Raw genomic sequence first — 18,030 nt, forward strand, 5'->3', positions numbered from 1 at the left:
ACATTAGAGAGCTTTTGAGGTGTGAGTGCACTGAAAGCCAGATAGTATTGTAAGCAAGTTATTTGCTTCAAGGAGAGGTGGCACTATGGTGGGGTACCAAAAGAGAACTTCTTACCATGGAACTAGGAGCAATGGAAAGAATCTCATGGAAAGATTTAAGGAGTTCAACGATCGGTACTTTCCCATTATTGTGAGGCAATAGAAGTCGAAGGACTTTGCTAACTTGGTTCAAGGTAGCATTTCAGTAGAGCAGTATGCTGCTAAGTTTGGGGAGCTAGGAAGGTTTACCCCTCATCTCATTTCTACTGAGAGCATGAGGACGGAGCAATTTCAGGATAGGCTATAAACGCGAATCAGGGCCCAAGTAGTTGGTACACGTGGCCTCCATTGCTGAGTGGAAATAGAAAAACTTGTTGGCCTTACCCCCAGGATTAAAGAAGAGGATGTCTACTAGTGGAGGACGACAACTGACTACCCCCAAAGCATGCATGGGAGGAAGGACAGCAGTGTGCGGTCATAGGGCTTAGTAGGGAGATTGTCATCAGGGTCTGATCTTGTGTTATCGTTGTAGGCAAACAACACACTACGCTAAAGATTGCCCTCATGCAAGACTGGTGCAATGAGCGGATTATGGTGAAGGACTTGGAGATCACAGATAGGCTATACAAGAGAGAGTGTACGCCCTCACTCCAGGAGAAGTTGACAAAGGCCCCAGAAATCCAGGAGGCATGCATCATCATTAGTACATAATGCCAGCCCGCGATTAATTAGTCATATTTGTAGGAATGTAGTTAAGTAGTGATTCAATCATTCATTTTAGGGTGAGATAGAATATCTCATTACTACACTAGTACACTACTTGACTCAGGTGTGTCCTAGTCATTTGTGTCCATTGCTTTCACTAGGCTGATTGGTCTTCGGATGGAATCAATGCGGTAGGGAGTCTAGTACCGTTACCAATGGAGGAATGGTGTTCTACACCAAAAGAGTTAAGGAGTGCCCCTAGGAGATAGGTGGAGTCCTTTTGGAGATGACCTAATAGTATTCTGCGATTCGATGTCATTTAAGGTATGGATTGCTTGTTTAGGTACTTTGCAAGTATAGACTGCCGGCAGAGGTACCTAGAATGGATGATAGGATTTTTCGAGGAAGCATGTTAAAGTCAGTGCCAGAATTGATTACCTTGTTATATGCCATGAAGGAGATGGCGAGTGGGTTTGAGGCCTACTTAGTACACCTGTTGCCTAAGGAGAGAGAACCTAAAGAGATCAAGGATATACCCGTAGTAAGTGAATTTTCAAAGGTGTTCGAAGAACTACCCGAATTACCCTTCCTAAGGAAATCAAGTTCTTGATTGACACAGAACCATGGACAGTTCCAGCACACAAGCGCCCTATTGGATGGCCTCGACTGAGTTAGAAGAATTGAAGGGCCAACTCCAGTAGTTGTTGACATAATTATTAGGCCTAGTATCTCACATTGGGAACGCCAATGCTATTTGTGAAAAAAGAATGATGGAACCCTTAGGATGTGTATCGATTATTGAGAAATGGATATGGTAACCATAAAGAATAGGTACCCGCTATCGAGGATAGACGATTCTTTTGACCAGCTACTAGGAATTGCGATGTTCTCCAAGATTGATCTTAGGTTAAGATATCACCTTTTGAGGATTAAGGAAGGCGACATACCAAATACACCTTTTTGGACAAAGTATGGCCATTTTGAGTTTACGATGATGCTCTTCGGGTTAGCTAACTCCCCAACAGCTTTTATGGACATTATGAATAGGGTGTTCCGACCATTCCTAGACTTACTTGTAGTAGTGTTCATAAACGATATACTAGTGTATTCTAGGAGTGCCGAAGCTCATGAGGATCATTTGAGATTAGCATTGGGGAAGTCAAGGACCATTAATTGTTTGCCAAACGCAACAAGTATGACCTTGGTCAAGCCATATCTAAGGAGAGAGTCACGGTTGACCCGAGTAAGATTGAGGTAGTGGTAGAGTGGCAACGACCAACCTCGATGCCCGATGTGAGGAGTTTCTTGGGCTTAATTGGTTCCTATCAAAGGTCAGTGGAAGGGTTATCTAGGCTGTTAAGTCCTTTCACAACTTTAACCAAGAAGAATTTTAAATTCGCATGGCCTGACAACTGCGAGGAGAGTTTTGAAGAACTATCACGTATCCTTATTTGCTTGATAACCTCCATTGGTCTTTAAGCAATTTTTTTGTTCTTTTATTTTTCAAAGATAAGCCTATGAAGCTCAATTATAAGTAAGGGCCCTAGGCCCTTTTTTGTACTCATTTAAAAGTTAGTATCATAATCCATAACCAAGCACAAAAAGTAAAAAAGACCCATTTATATCAAGTAGCGCGTCTATAAAAAGCGAGATGCGTCCACCGGTGTATTATATCAATCAAAGTGATTCATACTTTCTAAGTTAGAAACAATACTACAACATTTATTAACTGACCTTTTTAATACTAAAAGCCTTACTAATTAATAGAAAACTAATTTTTAGTTAAGTTCATGGTTAATTTCTATTTTTCAACTTCTATACGAGCTGAGCGCGCAAACGTTCACTACTTTGCCCCGTACACAAACATTAACAAGCAACTACCAGCTTACCATTAAGCACATGCAGGAACAGACAGTACACAAAATTGCACATTGGTTGCACTAACAAACAGCCACACATAAAATGCTTCAAAATTGTTCAGGGGGAATGGGAACTGGGGGATGGGGTTCAGCCACCCTCTTTCAGTGGTGGAGGGTATTTGAAAGCCTCGGGAAACAACCATTTCATTGTAAATGGATATACTTGATAGCATATTCTCCGAGTCTGTAGTGCCACAATTATATAGGAAAAAAAAATTGTGATTAGAATTGTATACTGAAGATACCGCCGAAAAGGATATTGTACAAACTGAGTAAAACTCATCTTTCGATCTACCATAATCAACTGCTCAGCCTCAAGGGAGAAACAAAACTTTCAGGAAGATCTGCAATCAGCCCTTGCATCTTAAATCGGCTGAGAGCGCACCTACAGCATGTGAGCATGGATAGAGTAATGAATGAAAAGATAACAGTCTCTTGTTGTGGCAAGAACTTGCTGTAAAGGGCATTATACAACATACCCCTGCTTTTTGCTAGAGGATATCCCGTCATCAATTCCCATTAATATACCAAGACCCATCTGTGGCAATGTCAGAAGACAATATTATGAAACATCTGCAACAATTGTTATGCCACCAGCAGAATTTGACGTAGGCATTTGAAAATTTCAGTCATAGTCCCTTCATGCATCAGGATCCCTTCATCCAAGTTCAGTTTATTAAAGTCCGGGGGAATAACTTTTTTCCTTGGTTAAATGACCGCAGACGGCCAATAAGATCCTCTTTCAACGACTCTGGTATTTGTGAAATAAAGGTTGGTTTGGCATCTGCAATTAACGTCTTCCTGTAAACAGAAAATGCAGATGACACAGAATTTAAACCTTAGGCAAGGCAAAATAACATCAGAAAATATACAGCAGATACACAGTGGAGCATACTCATTTATGATAAAAAAGTGTAAAAAATTCAAAAGAAGTAAGATTAGTAAAGCAAAATAAAAACTCTTTCCACGTGTTTAAAGTAATGCAATTGCTGACGTTAGTTCCAAGAGCTGTTTAACACAAGAATGCATGAGATTTATGCAATTTCCTCGAGGAGAAAAGAACTAAAGCGGAACAAATAACCAAATCAAGTTACACCGTATTAAATGACCAGGAAAAAAAAGAAAAAAGAAAAAACTGCCTAAGGTCTACTACTTACAAAGCATTATCTATTGACTACAAGGTCAGAAAAACTAAATTTTATGGGTTTATGCACCTTCAGCTTCTATTAACTTTTGTTAGCATGCCGATTTTCAATTGATTTCGGAAAGAACCACTCAAAGGCTACACATGCCTGATGCAATTCAATAAATGCAGTATAAAATATGGGTGCTACATCCACAAAATAATTTATACAAAAGTAATCTCACAAACTGACGTGTCTTCATCTGATCTTTTAGATTTATTTTACAATCTAACGAACCACATCAAGCCACGTCAGTTTGTGGAATTGCTTGTGTAATCCCTTTGTGACTAGAGTATTTCCCATAAAATATTGGGTTGCAATCCATTAAAGATCCAAATTATCACATTGTTGACAATTGGGAACTAGGGCTGTGCATAAAACTTGCTAACCCAACCTGATTAATGTCTGTTTATATCATATTGGGAATAGGTTGAATAGTCCACCCAATCTGTCACAGGTTTCGAAGTCAGGGGACCAAACCGACCTGACTAGATTGTAAGATTCATCTCATCTGATTCAGAACCCTAGCCTCGCGACTCCAGACCCTTTCAGCTGTGTATGAAGCTGTTTTCATTTCTCAAAGAAGAGCAGACCCTCTCTCCTCCCAATTAAGCTCAACTCCCCGCACAGTCTGCTGTCACCATTTGCTGTAGTCACACCAGAGGTAACGACTGATTTTCTTTTTCTCTCTCTCTCTCTCTCTCTTCACGGACATTCCTTCTCTCTCTTTCTGATTTTTCTCTTGCTTAGTTTTGCTCATTCTACGCCAACTCACCAGCTTAGATTCATCGTGTTCTGCTTGTTTAGGCACAACACACAAAACCTATCTAACCTTCACTACTTGAGCAGATTGATCATATTTATAGTTTTAACATTGACACCGGGTGTCCAAGAACAAAGCCTCGACTAATCCTGGGGGTGCACAGCTGTTTTCAGTTGTTTTACTTGTTCCAGTCAAAAGTTTTTCTTTCCTCAGGGTCCGTACGTAATCCATTCTCTCGCAGGGTCCTTATGTTTGTACGTGTGATACCCAATATGATAAGAGGATAAGGTAGGTGGTGTATGGGATCCCACACTCCTTGGGAAGAAGTTATTGCTCTTTATAATGTTCCAATGAGGCTTCAATTGTATCATTGACTAGCCTTTTTGGAATATAGGTCATGTAGTTTGAGCCTTCCATTGGAGTGTTATAAATGGTATTAGAGTCTATCTCAACCAGAAATGTGGGATTTAAGCCATGCCACCTACGACAGCTGGGCCCAACGAGGATGTCGAAAATTTAAGGAGGAGAGATTGTGATATCTCATATGATAAGAAGATATGGTAGGTGGTGTATGCTATTCCACATTCCTTGGGAAGAAGTTTTTGCTCTTTATAATGTTCCAACCAAGCTTCAATTGTATCATTGACTAGTCCTTTTGGAGTATAGGTCAAGTGGTTTGGGCCTTCCATTGGGGCGTTACAAGACTGGTCTCTCTTGCTTCCAAGGGAGCCTCAGGAGGTATTATAGTGATGTGGGACAAGAGAGTAATTAATGTGGTGAAGTCGTCAGTGAATTTTTTGGGGCTTGTTCTTTCATGAATGTGGATGATGGTTTTGGGTGGGATTTTGCTGGAATATATGGACCTAATGTTGACAGTAATAGAAGGCTATTATGGGATGAGATTGCAGGTTTGTGTAGTTGGTTGGATGGCTTGTGGTGTATTGGAGGGGATTTTAACATCACTCGATTTATGAGTGAAAGGTCAAGGGACTTTAGTATCAGGTCAGCCAGGGCTGACTTCTCATCTCTAATTTTTGAGCTGGATTTGGTTGATCTACATTTGGCTGGAGGAGACTTCACTTGGTCTAATGAGAGCCCTGGTCTAGGCTGGACAGATTTATTGTCTCTCCTTCATGGGAGGCCCACTTTCCTAACCTATGTCAAAAATGCCTCCCTGGGTTGTGTTCTTATCATTTTCCCCTCTTATTAGATTGTGGAGGCCTTCATGAGGGGCGGGATACCTTAAATTTGAGAATATGTGGCTGAAAGCATTTGGGTTTATGGACAAGGTTAGATCGTGGTGGTTCTCGTATCAATTTTTGGGCAATCCTAGTTTTGTTTTGGCTAGGAAACTTGAAGCCCTGAAAAGTAATTTGAAAAAATGGAACATGGAAGTCTTCGGGAACATTAATGACCAACAAAATATTCTTTTTCAGGAGTTGCAATGTTTTGATGAAAAAGAGGTTGATGGAGCTCTCTCGGTTCAAGACTAGGCAAGGAAAATGGTTGTTGAGACTAAGCTGGGAAAAAATCACCCTTATGGAGATTTCTTGGAGACAAAAATCTTGGGCTCTAGGGTTGATGGAAGGAGACAAATGCACAAAGATTTTTCACAGAGTAGCTAAGTCCCCACCGAAGAAGTAATGCCATTGAGGCTCTTCACTCGGACTGTAGAGTACTTATGGACAGCGCTGAAATTAAGGATCACCTTGTTCACTTTTATGTTAAGCTTCTCAAAGTACAATACCCTTGAAGGCCTATGGTGGATGGGCTAGTTTTTTATTCAATCGATCAGTCATGCGCGACTTGGTTGGAGAAATCATTTGAAGAAGATGAGGTACTTAGGCCTTGTTTGGAAAAGGTTTCCATCCTAAAATTCTCATATCATATCATATCATCTCATCTCATCCCATCTTCTTTCCAAGCATCACTCAAACATAAATACTTCTAAACTAATCATTACAACTTTCCAAAACTTTCAAACAAAAAATAAAAAAAAAAATCAACTTTTTTAAATTCCCAAACAAAAATAATATTAAAAACTATATTCTAACAATATTTTAACTTTATAATATTTTTTATTCAACTTTTTCTCTCTCCTTTCCCATAACCTCATAAAACAATAACTCAAAATATCTCACTATTATTCACAAACTATCTTACTACTATTCACAAATTCTCATCTCATCTCACTCCCCAAACTTGTCCTTAGTGTATTAAGAGGGATGGAGAAAAACAAAGCACCGGGTCCAGATGGCTTCTCAATAGCTTTCTTTCAGGCTTGCTAGGATATGGTTAGGGAAGACATCATGAAGGTTTTTCTCAAATTTCACTCATCAAAGAAATTTGAGAAAAATCCTAACGCTCCCTTATTCCAAAAAGGGCAAGGTCGATGGAGGTGAAGATTTCCGCCCCATTAGTTTGGTGAGTGGGGTATACAAAATCATTTCAAAAGTTCCAGCTAATCGGATGAGTGAAGTCATGCGGAAGATCATTTTGAAGTCAAACCGCCTTTGTCAATGGAAGACAAATTCTTGACTTCGTACTTATAGCCAATGAATGCTTGGACAGTAGAGTCAGAGCCGGCACCCCAGGTATTCTTTGTAAATTGGATATGCAGAAGGCGTTTGATCATGTTAATTGGGATTTTTTGGTGTATATTCTTGTTAGATATGGTTTTGGGGAGAGATGGTGTCAATGGATGTAATTCTGCATCACAACTGTCAGATTCTCGATTTTGGTAAATGGCACTCCGGAAGGCTTCTTTAATTGTTCTTGGGGTTCGAGACAAGGGGACCCTTTGTCCCTTTTCTTGTTTGTTTTAGTAATGGATGTGTTGAGCAGAATGTTGAAGGCGGCGGGGGATAGGGACTTTGATGGGAACCAAAGTGGACCTAGATTTAAAGACCTTTGCAAGTTCTAGATAAGCCAATTACAAGATCAAGAGCAAAGAAGATCAAGGAAGCAATGCAAGAATTGATGCAATCCACTTGGGACGAGTCTAGCAAGAGCCGAATATTCAATATGGGCTTGAGAGAGAGATCTAGTGATCATCCACATGATACAAACTATGGAACAATGTAACATAAATTAGGGCCTACTATTATGATTATGTGATTGAAGGCCATGGACTTGTTTATTTCTTTAATGAGGCTTATTTTATTAGTTATAGGAATTAGTCTAGAATAATTGGGTTTGAGGATGTTTTATTTATTATGAACTAGGGTTTCTGGGAAGGCCTTGTATTTTGGCCAAAGGCGTATTTGGAAAGTTACTTTTTAGGAACTAGGGTTTAAAGAGGTACTGTAGCGAGTTACTGTAGCACCGGTACTGTAGTTGCATCACTATTCATTCAGGGGCACTTTTGGAAGATGGGGATTTATTTTGGCTAGGGTTTGATTAGGTTTTACTTTAAATACTCTTTGTTGCCTCATGTTAAGAAGTTTATGAAATTTGATGAATTTATTCATTGTGAGTTAAGTTTTATCTCCTCTTGTTCTTGATTGAACTTTTGAACTTATCAAAGGTAAATCACAACCTTTGTGGCGTTCCTCCTTGTAATCTGGGTTCTTGAGAAGGGTTCTTCAACAGGTCTAGATTTAAATATAATCTAGGTTTTTGAAACGAGTTCTTTTCGGGTCTAAATTCTCCATCCATTGACTTGATTTCCATTGACTTGATTTTGGTTTTCTTGGATGACTTTTCAAATTGATGGGTTCAAGGAATTCCATTCTCGCGGATTCATATCATTTGGTATTCAGAGCAAGATTTCCAATCAGGTCTGATTCTATCTTTTATTTCTTGCATATTTGAGTCTAGGGCTTCATTGTTCTAGGATTGATTACAAAAACAAAAAAAAAATAGAGGTGGCTGCCGAATTTCTTCACTATTGTTAGGGCTGCTGAATTTCATTATTCTAGGGTTTGTGTTGATTGAAATCTCTTGTTCAAGAGCTGCCGTATATCACTTGTCCTAGGATTTTTGAGTTATTGTTAGGGTTTTCTCAATTGCTTATTCTTGATTGTGATCAAATCAGTTGGTGAATAGATAAGAAAAAAAAATCGCCTAGAAAAAAAGAATAATAAAAAAATAATCCCAAGTTTTTTCTTGAGCCTTGTCATCAAAGGGGCTGCAAGCATTATTCTAGTTGGTATCTTGTCTTATAGTTATTGTTTTATTCGTATAATTTTCTTGATTCACGTGTCATTTTTTATTCCTTCCGTGTTTCTCTTATTCTTGTTTCTTGGACCTAATTACTAGTTGGGATAAAACAAGATTGCATTGTCTTGATAGAGTTCAATTAGTTCTTAAAAAACTTGAGTGGGAAAACTCGAGGTAAAAGGCAAGAGAGTGTGAGACTATTATCGGATAAAAAACCAATTAAGAGTGAAACACGAGTGGAGCGTCATTATTTTAGTGTAAACACGCAAGGGAGTGTGAGGTTTTCTTTTTTTTTACCTCTAACATTCTTTTGTGCAGCAGCTTATAATGTCTCACCGGAGTAACTCATCACCAAGGAGAAGAGCAGATAACTCATCATCTGTGTTGCAAGCCATGCAACAACAGTTTGAGCGGTTGAACTTTTGTGTTGGGTGAAGTGAGGGAGGATGGATCATTAAGAAGCAGCGATTAGAAATCTGCAAGATGGGAGAAATAGGAGGCGACGTGAGCATAGAGTTGAAAATGAGTATGAGAATGAAGGAGATGGTGAGGATGAGGAAGACTTAGCATCTGAAGTTGGGTCGGGGAGACATGGAAGAGTTAGGCGTGAAAAATGACTTAAGGGGAATCTAAGGGATCAGGATGGTGTAGATAGAGAGCTCGGGAGCATCAAAATGAAAATACAATCTTTCCAAAGTATAACTGACACTGAAGTTTATTTAGAATGGGAGAAAAGAATAGAGTTAGTGTTTGATTGTCATAATTACTCTGAGGACAAGAAGGTGAAGTTGGTTGTAATTGAGTTCACTAATTATGCTAGTATTTGGTGGGATCAATTAGTGACCAATAGGAGGAAGAATCTTGAGAGGCCTGTAGAAACTTGGAGAGATTTGAAAGCTATCATGAGGCAGAGATTTGTACCTAGCCACTACTATAGAGACCTCTACCAAAAACTACAAAGATCTAGGAGTGTAGAGGATTACCATAAGGAGATGGAGGTGGCTATGATTCAGGCTAATGTAGTGGAGGATTAGGAGGCCACGATGGCTAGATTTTTGAATGGGTTGAATAGGGAGATAGCCAATGTAGTTGAGTTGCAATATCATGTAGAGGTAAAGAACATGGTACACATGGCTATGAAGGTGGAGAGACAGTTGAAAAGAAAGGGTACATCAAGGTATACTTTAGTTTCTAGTACTCCTTGAAAACCAAAGTGGGACAAAAATGATCAAGCTGTAACAAAAGAGAAGACCGAACCACCTAAGGGAAAAGATGAGGGTGAGGCTGAAACCTCAAGAAAAAGAGAGAATGAGTTGAAAAATAATTATGAGGCCGAGAGTTCAAAAAAAAGGAGAGAAAAAAATAGTGGAAAGGAAAAAGAGAGTATAAAAGAGAATGAGGCCGAAACATCAAGAGAGAGTGAAAAATGAAATAGAAAGGTGGCTGAAAGTCAAGAAAAAAGAGTAGAGCCACGAAAAGAAAAAGAAAGAGAGATCGCAGAGAAAAACAGAAAGACAAAAGTGAGTTTTTACGCTAAGACAAGCTTTTATACTAACGAATTTAACGACTCTTTGCCTAGTGTTGTTTCTTTATTGCAGGGATATGAGGTCATGATTCCTAGTGGTGTGTTTAGTGGATTGCCACCTATTAAAGAGATAGAGCATTACATTAATTGTGTGCCGGGTGCAACAATTCCTACCCGACCTTTCTTTGACGAACACGAGTCCTTGAAATACTTGAAGGTATAAGATAAGTTGAATAGAAAACATGCCAAGTGGGAGGAATTCATTGATACCTTTCCTCCTGTATTCAAATACACACAAGATATGAAAAATTTTGTGGTTGATGATTTGGCAAGAAGGTATGTCCTTGTCTTCATTTTAGATGCAAAATTGTTGAGACTTGAATATGATAAGGAATTGCATGCTAATGATGACGACTTTGCTAGTGTATGGAACATGTGAGAAAGCATCGTTTGGTAAGTTCTACTAGTTTTATGTGTAAGTTGCTTGTGTGTGATAGACATGGTGGTTTGTTGGGTAACCTTGATGTAAGGAAGACTTTTGTTGTGTTGCATGAACGTTTGTAGGAGTATTGTTTGTCATTCATTGAGTTTGCATATAATTGGAGTGGTCATTTTGGGATAATGAAAGCTTTAGGTGTGTTTCACGAACGTTTATATGAGTATCATTTGCCATTCATTGATGTGTTGTATGAACGTTTGTGGGAGTATCATTTGCCCTTATTAGAGTGCATATAATAAAACCTTGCATACTACTATTTCTTATTCTCTGTTTGACATTGTTTATGGTTTTAATCCACTTACTCTTAGATTTGAAACTTTTGCTTGTTGATGGCAGGAATAGCCTGGATGAACCTTTTCAAATACCAGAGAAAATTAAAGAAAATGCATATAAAGTGGATCTTCCAGGTAAGTACCATGTTTCTGTTATTTTCAATATTACTAACATTTTTCCCTTTGATCCAGATGGAGATTCGAGGTCGAATCCTTTTGAGGGGGGTAAATGATGGGAACCAAAGTGGGCCTAGACTTAAAGATCCTTTGCAAGCTCCCGATAAGCCAATTACAAGATCAAGAGCTAAGAAGATCAAGGAATCAATGCAAGAATTGGTGCAATCCACTTGGGACAAGTCTAGAAAGAAGAATATTCACTATGGGCTTGAGAGAAGGAGATCTAGTGATCATCCACATGATACAAGCTATGGAACAGTGCAACATAAATTAGGGCCTACTATTATGATTATGTGATTGAAGGCCATGGACTTGTTTATTTTTTTAATGGGGCTTATTTTATTAGTTATAGGAATTAGTCTAGAATAATTGAGTTTGAGGATGCTTTGCTCACATATGTTTTATTTATTATGAACTAGGATTTTGGAAAAGCCTTGTATTTTAGCCAAGGGCGTATTTAGAAAGTTACTTTTTAGGAACTAGGGTTTAAAGAGGTACTGTAGAGAGTTACTGTAGCACCGGTATTATAGATGCGTCACTATTCACTCGGGCACTTTTGGAAGATGGGGATTTATTTTGGCTAGAGTTTAATTAGGTTTTACTTTAAATACTCTTTGTTCCCTCATGTTAAGAAGTTTATGAAATTTGATGAATTTATTCATTGTGAGTTGAGTTTTATCTCCTCTTGTTCTTGATTGAACTTTTGAACTTATCAAAGGTAAAACACAACCTTTGTAGCGTTCCTCCTTGTAATCTAGGTTCTTGAGACGAGTTCTTCAGTGGGTCTAGATTTTAATATAATCTAGATTCTTGAAACGAGTTCTCTTCGGGTCTAGATTCTCCATCCATTGACTTGATTTTGGCTTTCTTGGATGACTTTTCAAATTGATTGTGGGTTCAAGGGATTCCATTATCGCGGGTTCATATCAGACTTTATCTCAAGTTTCTCAATGGGTGGTTCATCGAACGGTTATTTAAATGTCTCTCATCTCCTTTTTGCTGACGACATGCTAAATCTTAAATGGTTCCTGTTGGCTTGGTTTATAACATAAGCGAATTGGCTGCTATCTTGGGCTGCACGGTGTCATCCTTGCCTATGAATTATCTTGGTCTTCCCTTGGGGGCTCCTCATAAATCCAAGGCATTGTGGCATGGGATTGTTGTAAAGATTGAATGCAAATCGGCGGGTTGGAAGATGATCTATTTGTCTAAAGGTGGTAGATTCACCTTAATCAAGAGCACGCTTTCTAATCTCCCAACATAGTTTCTATCTTTATTCTCTTTGCCTACAAGGGTGGCGAATAAATTGGAGAAGATTTTTCATGATTTCTTATGGGGAGGCTTAGAGGATGAGCAAAAATTCCACTTGATTAAGTGGGACAATATCTGCACACCTTTATCTCATGGTGGTCTGGGGATCAAAAAGTTGAGAACCTTCAATAATGCACTATTAGGGAAATGGCTATGGCGGTATAATCGGGAAGGGGATGCTCCTTGGAGGAATGTTATTGATGTCAAATATGGGAATATTTGGGGAGGATGGTGCTCAAAAGAAGTAAGAGATGCATATGGTGTGGGAGTTTGGAAATTTATTCACAATGGTTGGGAAGATTTCTTCAGCAATTTCAGATTTGAGGTGGGAAGGGAAACACAAATCAAATTCTGGTACGATATTTGGTGTGGCGATGTTGACTTAAAGAACGCTTTTCCTTCACTTTACAGGATTGCATTGGATTGTAAAGATTGCGTTGGATAAGGATGCTTCAGTGGCCGATAACATGGACATTACAGCTGGTTCTCTTCAATGGTCTGTGAGGTTTATTAGAGCTGTCCAAGATTGGGACTTGGGAGACATCATAGAATTTTAAAGTGCATTATATGCGTTGAACTTAAAAGCCAAATGGGAGGACAGGTTGCTTTCGATTCATTTGGGGGAGCAAGAACTTCTGGGTCAGATCCTTTTATAAGGTTATGTCACCCCATTCTTCTATCGTTTTCCCTTGGAAGAGCATTTGGAGTAATGTTCTGCTTAAGGTTGCTTTCTTTGGCTGGTTGGCCTCTCATGGGAAAATTTTGCCCATTGATAAGCTGAGAAAGTGCAGTCTTTTTATAATGGATTGGTGCTTCATGTGTAAAAGAAGTGGAAAAACAACAACTCATCTTCTTCTTCACTGTGAGGTGGTTAAGGCTTTATGAGATGAAATCTTTACTAGGCTTGGCATTGCTTGGGTCATGCCTAGGAGGGTGGTCGACTTATTGTCATGTCGGAGAGGAATTTAGGGTAATCATCAAATCGCGGCCATTTGGAAGATCATACCTCCATGCTTAATGTAGTGTACTTGGAACAAAAGGAATGGTCGCTGTTTTGATAATAAGGAACGTTCGATGGGATGGTTCAGGGACTTTTTCTTTCATACATTCTTACTTTGGGCTTCGGCGATTGTACTGAATGGGATTAGTTTTCATGACTTTTATGCTGATTTTCACAGAACTTAGCTTGTAATTAGGTTCATCTCTTGTATACTTCCTGTGTACCTGGGCTATGCTTAATTATGTGGATCAATAAATTCTTCTGACATAAAAAAAAATATATATTTTTAAGATCTGAATTGCTGAATAAGTAAGGTTTTTAGTGTAGTTTTGTTCCGTCTTTTTCTATTAGAAATTTCTATGGAAATGTGTTTTCTACGGATTTTCATATTAGAGTAAAAAGTGTAGAGTGAGCCTGAAACTAATTGAAGATGGTAGATTTTACTGTGTAATGGAAAATGTTCAAAGATGAAAGGAGCCCTGAAAACAAAATACGTTAAATATATATAAGGGTGAAATGTCGATCCTTCCTGATATGATGTATATTCTCTGTTTATTAGGAATGACTCAAGGCTTCGAGCTTTTGAAGTCTATGGTCTGCATGGTGGTACGATTCTCATCTATCTGTGAGTCAATCAATTTTGTATACCTATGCATGAAATTAATAAAGAAGCAAATTACAAGTGGTACACCGAACATCAAAAAATTTTGATGCAGCGACTGATTTTTTTTGTATGCATAAATCCATTGTGTTTTAACCTCCTATTCAAAATCTGAAGTGTGAGCATGGTGAGAAACCTTGAAAAATGACCATCTCAATACTCCTAGTTTAAAAAGACTTTTCAGGTTTTTGGCGAGGCAAATTATGTACTTTGAAGACTATTGAAACCCTTCAATAATATTGGACTCAAAATGGGACATAAGCAGAAACTTAGAGAGGAGATGAATTTTTGGGACGGACAAATTTGATAGACTTTCCCTCTATAATCTCGCACTGTAGTGGGAACCTTACCACAGTGTACTCTCCACTCATTCTCTACTTGAACACATAGATGTGACTGTGCTTACGGACAATGTGTACTCTGCACCGAAAACCCTTTTACTATATATATGGCCCTTTCACATGCCCTTTTAGCTAACAAATTCAGACTGCAGCAACAAAAAAGAGGCAGGAGGGAGTAAAACAAGTTTGACTTGGCATTTATGGTTCAAAGAAACTAAGCTGAAATTTATCACTAGAGAAATAGTTCGAAGCTTATAGAGATGCCGTCATGTTGGCTGGTCATACTTGCCATCTAATGGGGCATCTGGAGGTGTTTTAGTTATGTATGATAAAAGAGGATGGTGGAGAGAATGGATGAATGTGTAGGAGAATTTACTGTGGCTTAGTCCTTTAAGAATATAGAAGATGGATTTCTGTGGGCATTTGCAGGAGAGGAGTATATGGCCCTAATCTTGATTCCTAAAAACAATCATTGTGGGAAAATTGGTGGGGCTCCTTGGTGGGAGTTACCAAGCTGTATTTTGTTTTTTTTTTTTTTCGGGGGGGGGGGGGGGGGGGGGGGGGGGGGGGGGGGGGGGGGTCTTTAATGTCACCCACTTCCCGAGTGAAAGATCGGGTGTGTATCACATTAACCCCACTATGAGGGATTATTTTGACTTCATTTTTGAACATGAGCTTATGGATATTCCTTTAGAGGCACGTTCACATGGTCCAACAGCCGTGAACACCCATCTTGCTCGAGGATTGACAGGTTTTTGATAACTCCATATTGGGAGTTATATGTTCCAGACGTACTTAAAAAACGACTACCCAGGTTATGCTCAAATCATTTCCCTATCATCTTAGACAGTAGAGGCATCCAAGGGGGCAGAAAGTATATTAAATTTGAGAATATGTGGCTTAAAATTGACAATTTTGTAGACAGGATCAGACAATGGGGACGTCGTATTGCTTCCAACGTTCTCCAAGTTTGATAATGGCAAAAAAGCTAAAAGCATTGAAGAATTATTTGAAACAATGGAATAAACAAGTTTTTGGGAATGTGGTTCCATTAGAGGTGCTCTCTCTTGGAGGAGCTACAGGGTTTGGAGGGCGAGAAAGAAGCAAGATCTCTCTAAATCCGAGAGAATCTGTACAAGGTAGTCATGGAACTTGATAGATCAACACTGATGCAGGAGATCTCTCGGTGGCAAAAATCAAAGGCACTACAGCTAAAGGAGGGAGATAAGTTCACGAAGTTTTTTCATCGGGTGGCTAATTCAGGAAGGAGGAACAATGCAATTGAGGCTTTGATGGTAGATGGTGCCCCTTCATCAGACTAGCTAGTCCTCAAGAACCACATTGTACAGTATTATGAGCACCTCCTCTCAGAACAGTACACATGGAGACCAAAAGTGGATGGATTAACTCTTGAATCACTACACCAACAAGGTTCAAGGTGGCTTGAGAGGCCGTTCGAAGAAGATGAAGTGCGTAAAGTGATCCGTAGCATGGCTAGTGACAAGGCTCCAGGCATTGATGGTTTTACCATGGGTTTCTTCCAAGTTTGTTGGGAAGTGATCGAGGATGATGTCATAAGAGTGTTTCAAGAGTTTCATGCTAATGAAAGGTTTGAAAAAAGTCTAAATGCTACTTTTTTAGCTCTCATTCCTAAAAAAATGAGGTTCGTGGATATCAGAGACTACCGCCCTATTAGCTTAGTCAAGGAGGTGTACAAGACCCTTTATAAAGTCCTAGTGAACAAATTGAGTGCAGTGATGGAGAAGTTAATTTCAAAGCCTCAAAATGCGTTCGTCAATGGCAGACTAATTCTTTACTCAACATTAATTGCCAATGAAGTTTTGGATGAAAGACTCAAATCGAAAGAACCTGGATTACTGTGCAAACTAGACATGGAGAAAGCTTACGATCATGTCAACTAATACTTCTTGGTCTATCTTCTTACAAGATGTGGTTTTGGGGTTAAATGGCGTGCTTGGGTAGCATTTTGCCTTTCTACAGCTTGCTTTTCTATCTTGGTGAATGCTTCACCAATTGGTTTTTTTGACTCCTCTCGTGGCTTGAGACAGGAGAATCTGCTCTCTCCATTACTTTTCATTATTGTCATGGAAACTCCTAGCAAGATGATTTCGGGCCTTGTGGAAGGTGGCTTCTCAGTGCGAAATGGTGATTATGCTCTATTGATATTTCTTATTTGCTTTTTGCCGATGATACTCATCTTTTGTGGAGCAAATCTTGGGCACATTCAATCCTTGAGGGTTCTTCCCTATTTTGAAGCTGTCTATGGATAGAGAGTGAATCTTGCCAAGTCTGAATTGGTGCCGATGGGGGTTGTTCCCAATGCGGTGAATTTAGCTCACCGCCTCCTAGAATGTAAGGTATCTTCTCTACCTATGAAGTATCTTGGCTTACCATTGGGTGCTTCATTCAAATCGAAGGGGATTTGGAATGTCGTGATTGAAAAGATGGAACATAGATTGGCTTCTTGGAAGAGCTTATACTTGTCTAAGGGGGGTAGGCTTACTCTTATCAAAAGTACCCTTTCTAATTTACCTACATATTTCATGTCCTTGTTCCCAATCCCTACAAAGGTAGCCAATCATATTGAGAAGCTACAATGGGATTTCTTGTGGAGTGGGATAGGAGACAAGTTCAAATTCCATCTAGTGAACTGGTCAATGGTCTGCACACCACTATATGGGGCTGGCTTGGGAATCCACAATTTGGTGAAGTTCAATAAAGCTTTGTTGGGTAAATGGTTGTGGCAGTACCAACAAGAAATGGGGCCCTATGGAAGTTAGTTATTGATTCGAAGTTTGTGGAGGATGGTACTCGAATGCGGTACATAAACCATATAGGGTGGGTTTGTGGAAACATATTAGAGAAGGGTGGGAGACTTTCCTAAGTCATGCACGTCTTGAAATAGGTGACAATTCTTGAGTCAAATTTTGGCACGACAAATGGTGTAGCGAACAAAGCCTCAAAGAAACATTCTCTGACGTTTTTGACCTTGTACGGGTGAAGGATGCTTCAGTAGCTAATCTCTTGTTCTTCTCTCGTGGCCCCCCCTCAACGGAATGTAGACTTCATTAGGGTGGCACAAGATTGGGAGTTGGAGCTATCACCGATGAAGATAGGTTTTAGAGAACAAATATATGTTCTTCTCTATCACCCATGCTTCTACACTAGGTTTGTTTAATTTTCAAGCCATGCTTGTTATTACTTATGGTCCATTTAAAAAAATCTATTTGTAAGAAAAACCAAAAAAAAAAAAAACAAAAGACCGGATGAAACCTGAAGCATGACGTGGTTTTGTTCCAATATGTCAATTGAAATAACTTTTTGTTTTGGTTTTATTCATCCATTTTTTCTTTTTTTTATAAGTAAAATTATGTTTCTTCAAATGACTGTATGGCCTGAAAACTAGAAAATAGAGACTGCTGCAAGTCTGGACAGTTTGTATAGCAATCTCA

The 18,030-nt window shown here is 39.1% G+C and overlaps 1 protein-coding gene across 3 annotated transcripts in view; it reads right to left on the reverse strand.

Moving 5' to 3' along the window:
- Positions 1-2,662: 2,662 nt before the first annotated feature.
- The window catches only part of LOC121236854 (ubiquitin carboxyl-terminal hydrolase 25), a 33,719-nt gene continuing 18,351 nt past the window's right edge, over positions 2,663-18,030 (reverse strand). For 2 of the 3 annotated variants that reach the window (XM_041133336.1, XM_041133335.1), the window contains exon 8: positions 2,663-3,464. In XM_041133336.1, the coding sequence (XP_040989270.1) occupies positions 3,332-3,464 (133 nt within the window). In that variant the 3' untranslated portion in view covers positions 2,663-3,331. The remainder of the gene's footprint in view (positions 3,465-18,030) is intronic. The other variant, XR_005934820.1, reaches the window with a different exon arrangement.

The sequence above is a fragment of the Juglans microcarpa x Juglans regia genome, chromosome 6S (genome assembly GCF_004785595.1).
Source record: "Juglans microcarpa x Juglans regia isolate MS1-56 chromosome 6S, Jm3101_v1.0, whole genome shotgun sequence".
In the NCBI taxonomy this organism is placed as follows: domain Eukaryota; kingdom Viridiplantae; phylum Streptophyta; class Magnoliopsida; order Fagales; family Juglandaceae; genus Juglans; species Juglans microcarpa x Juglans regia.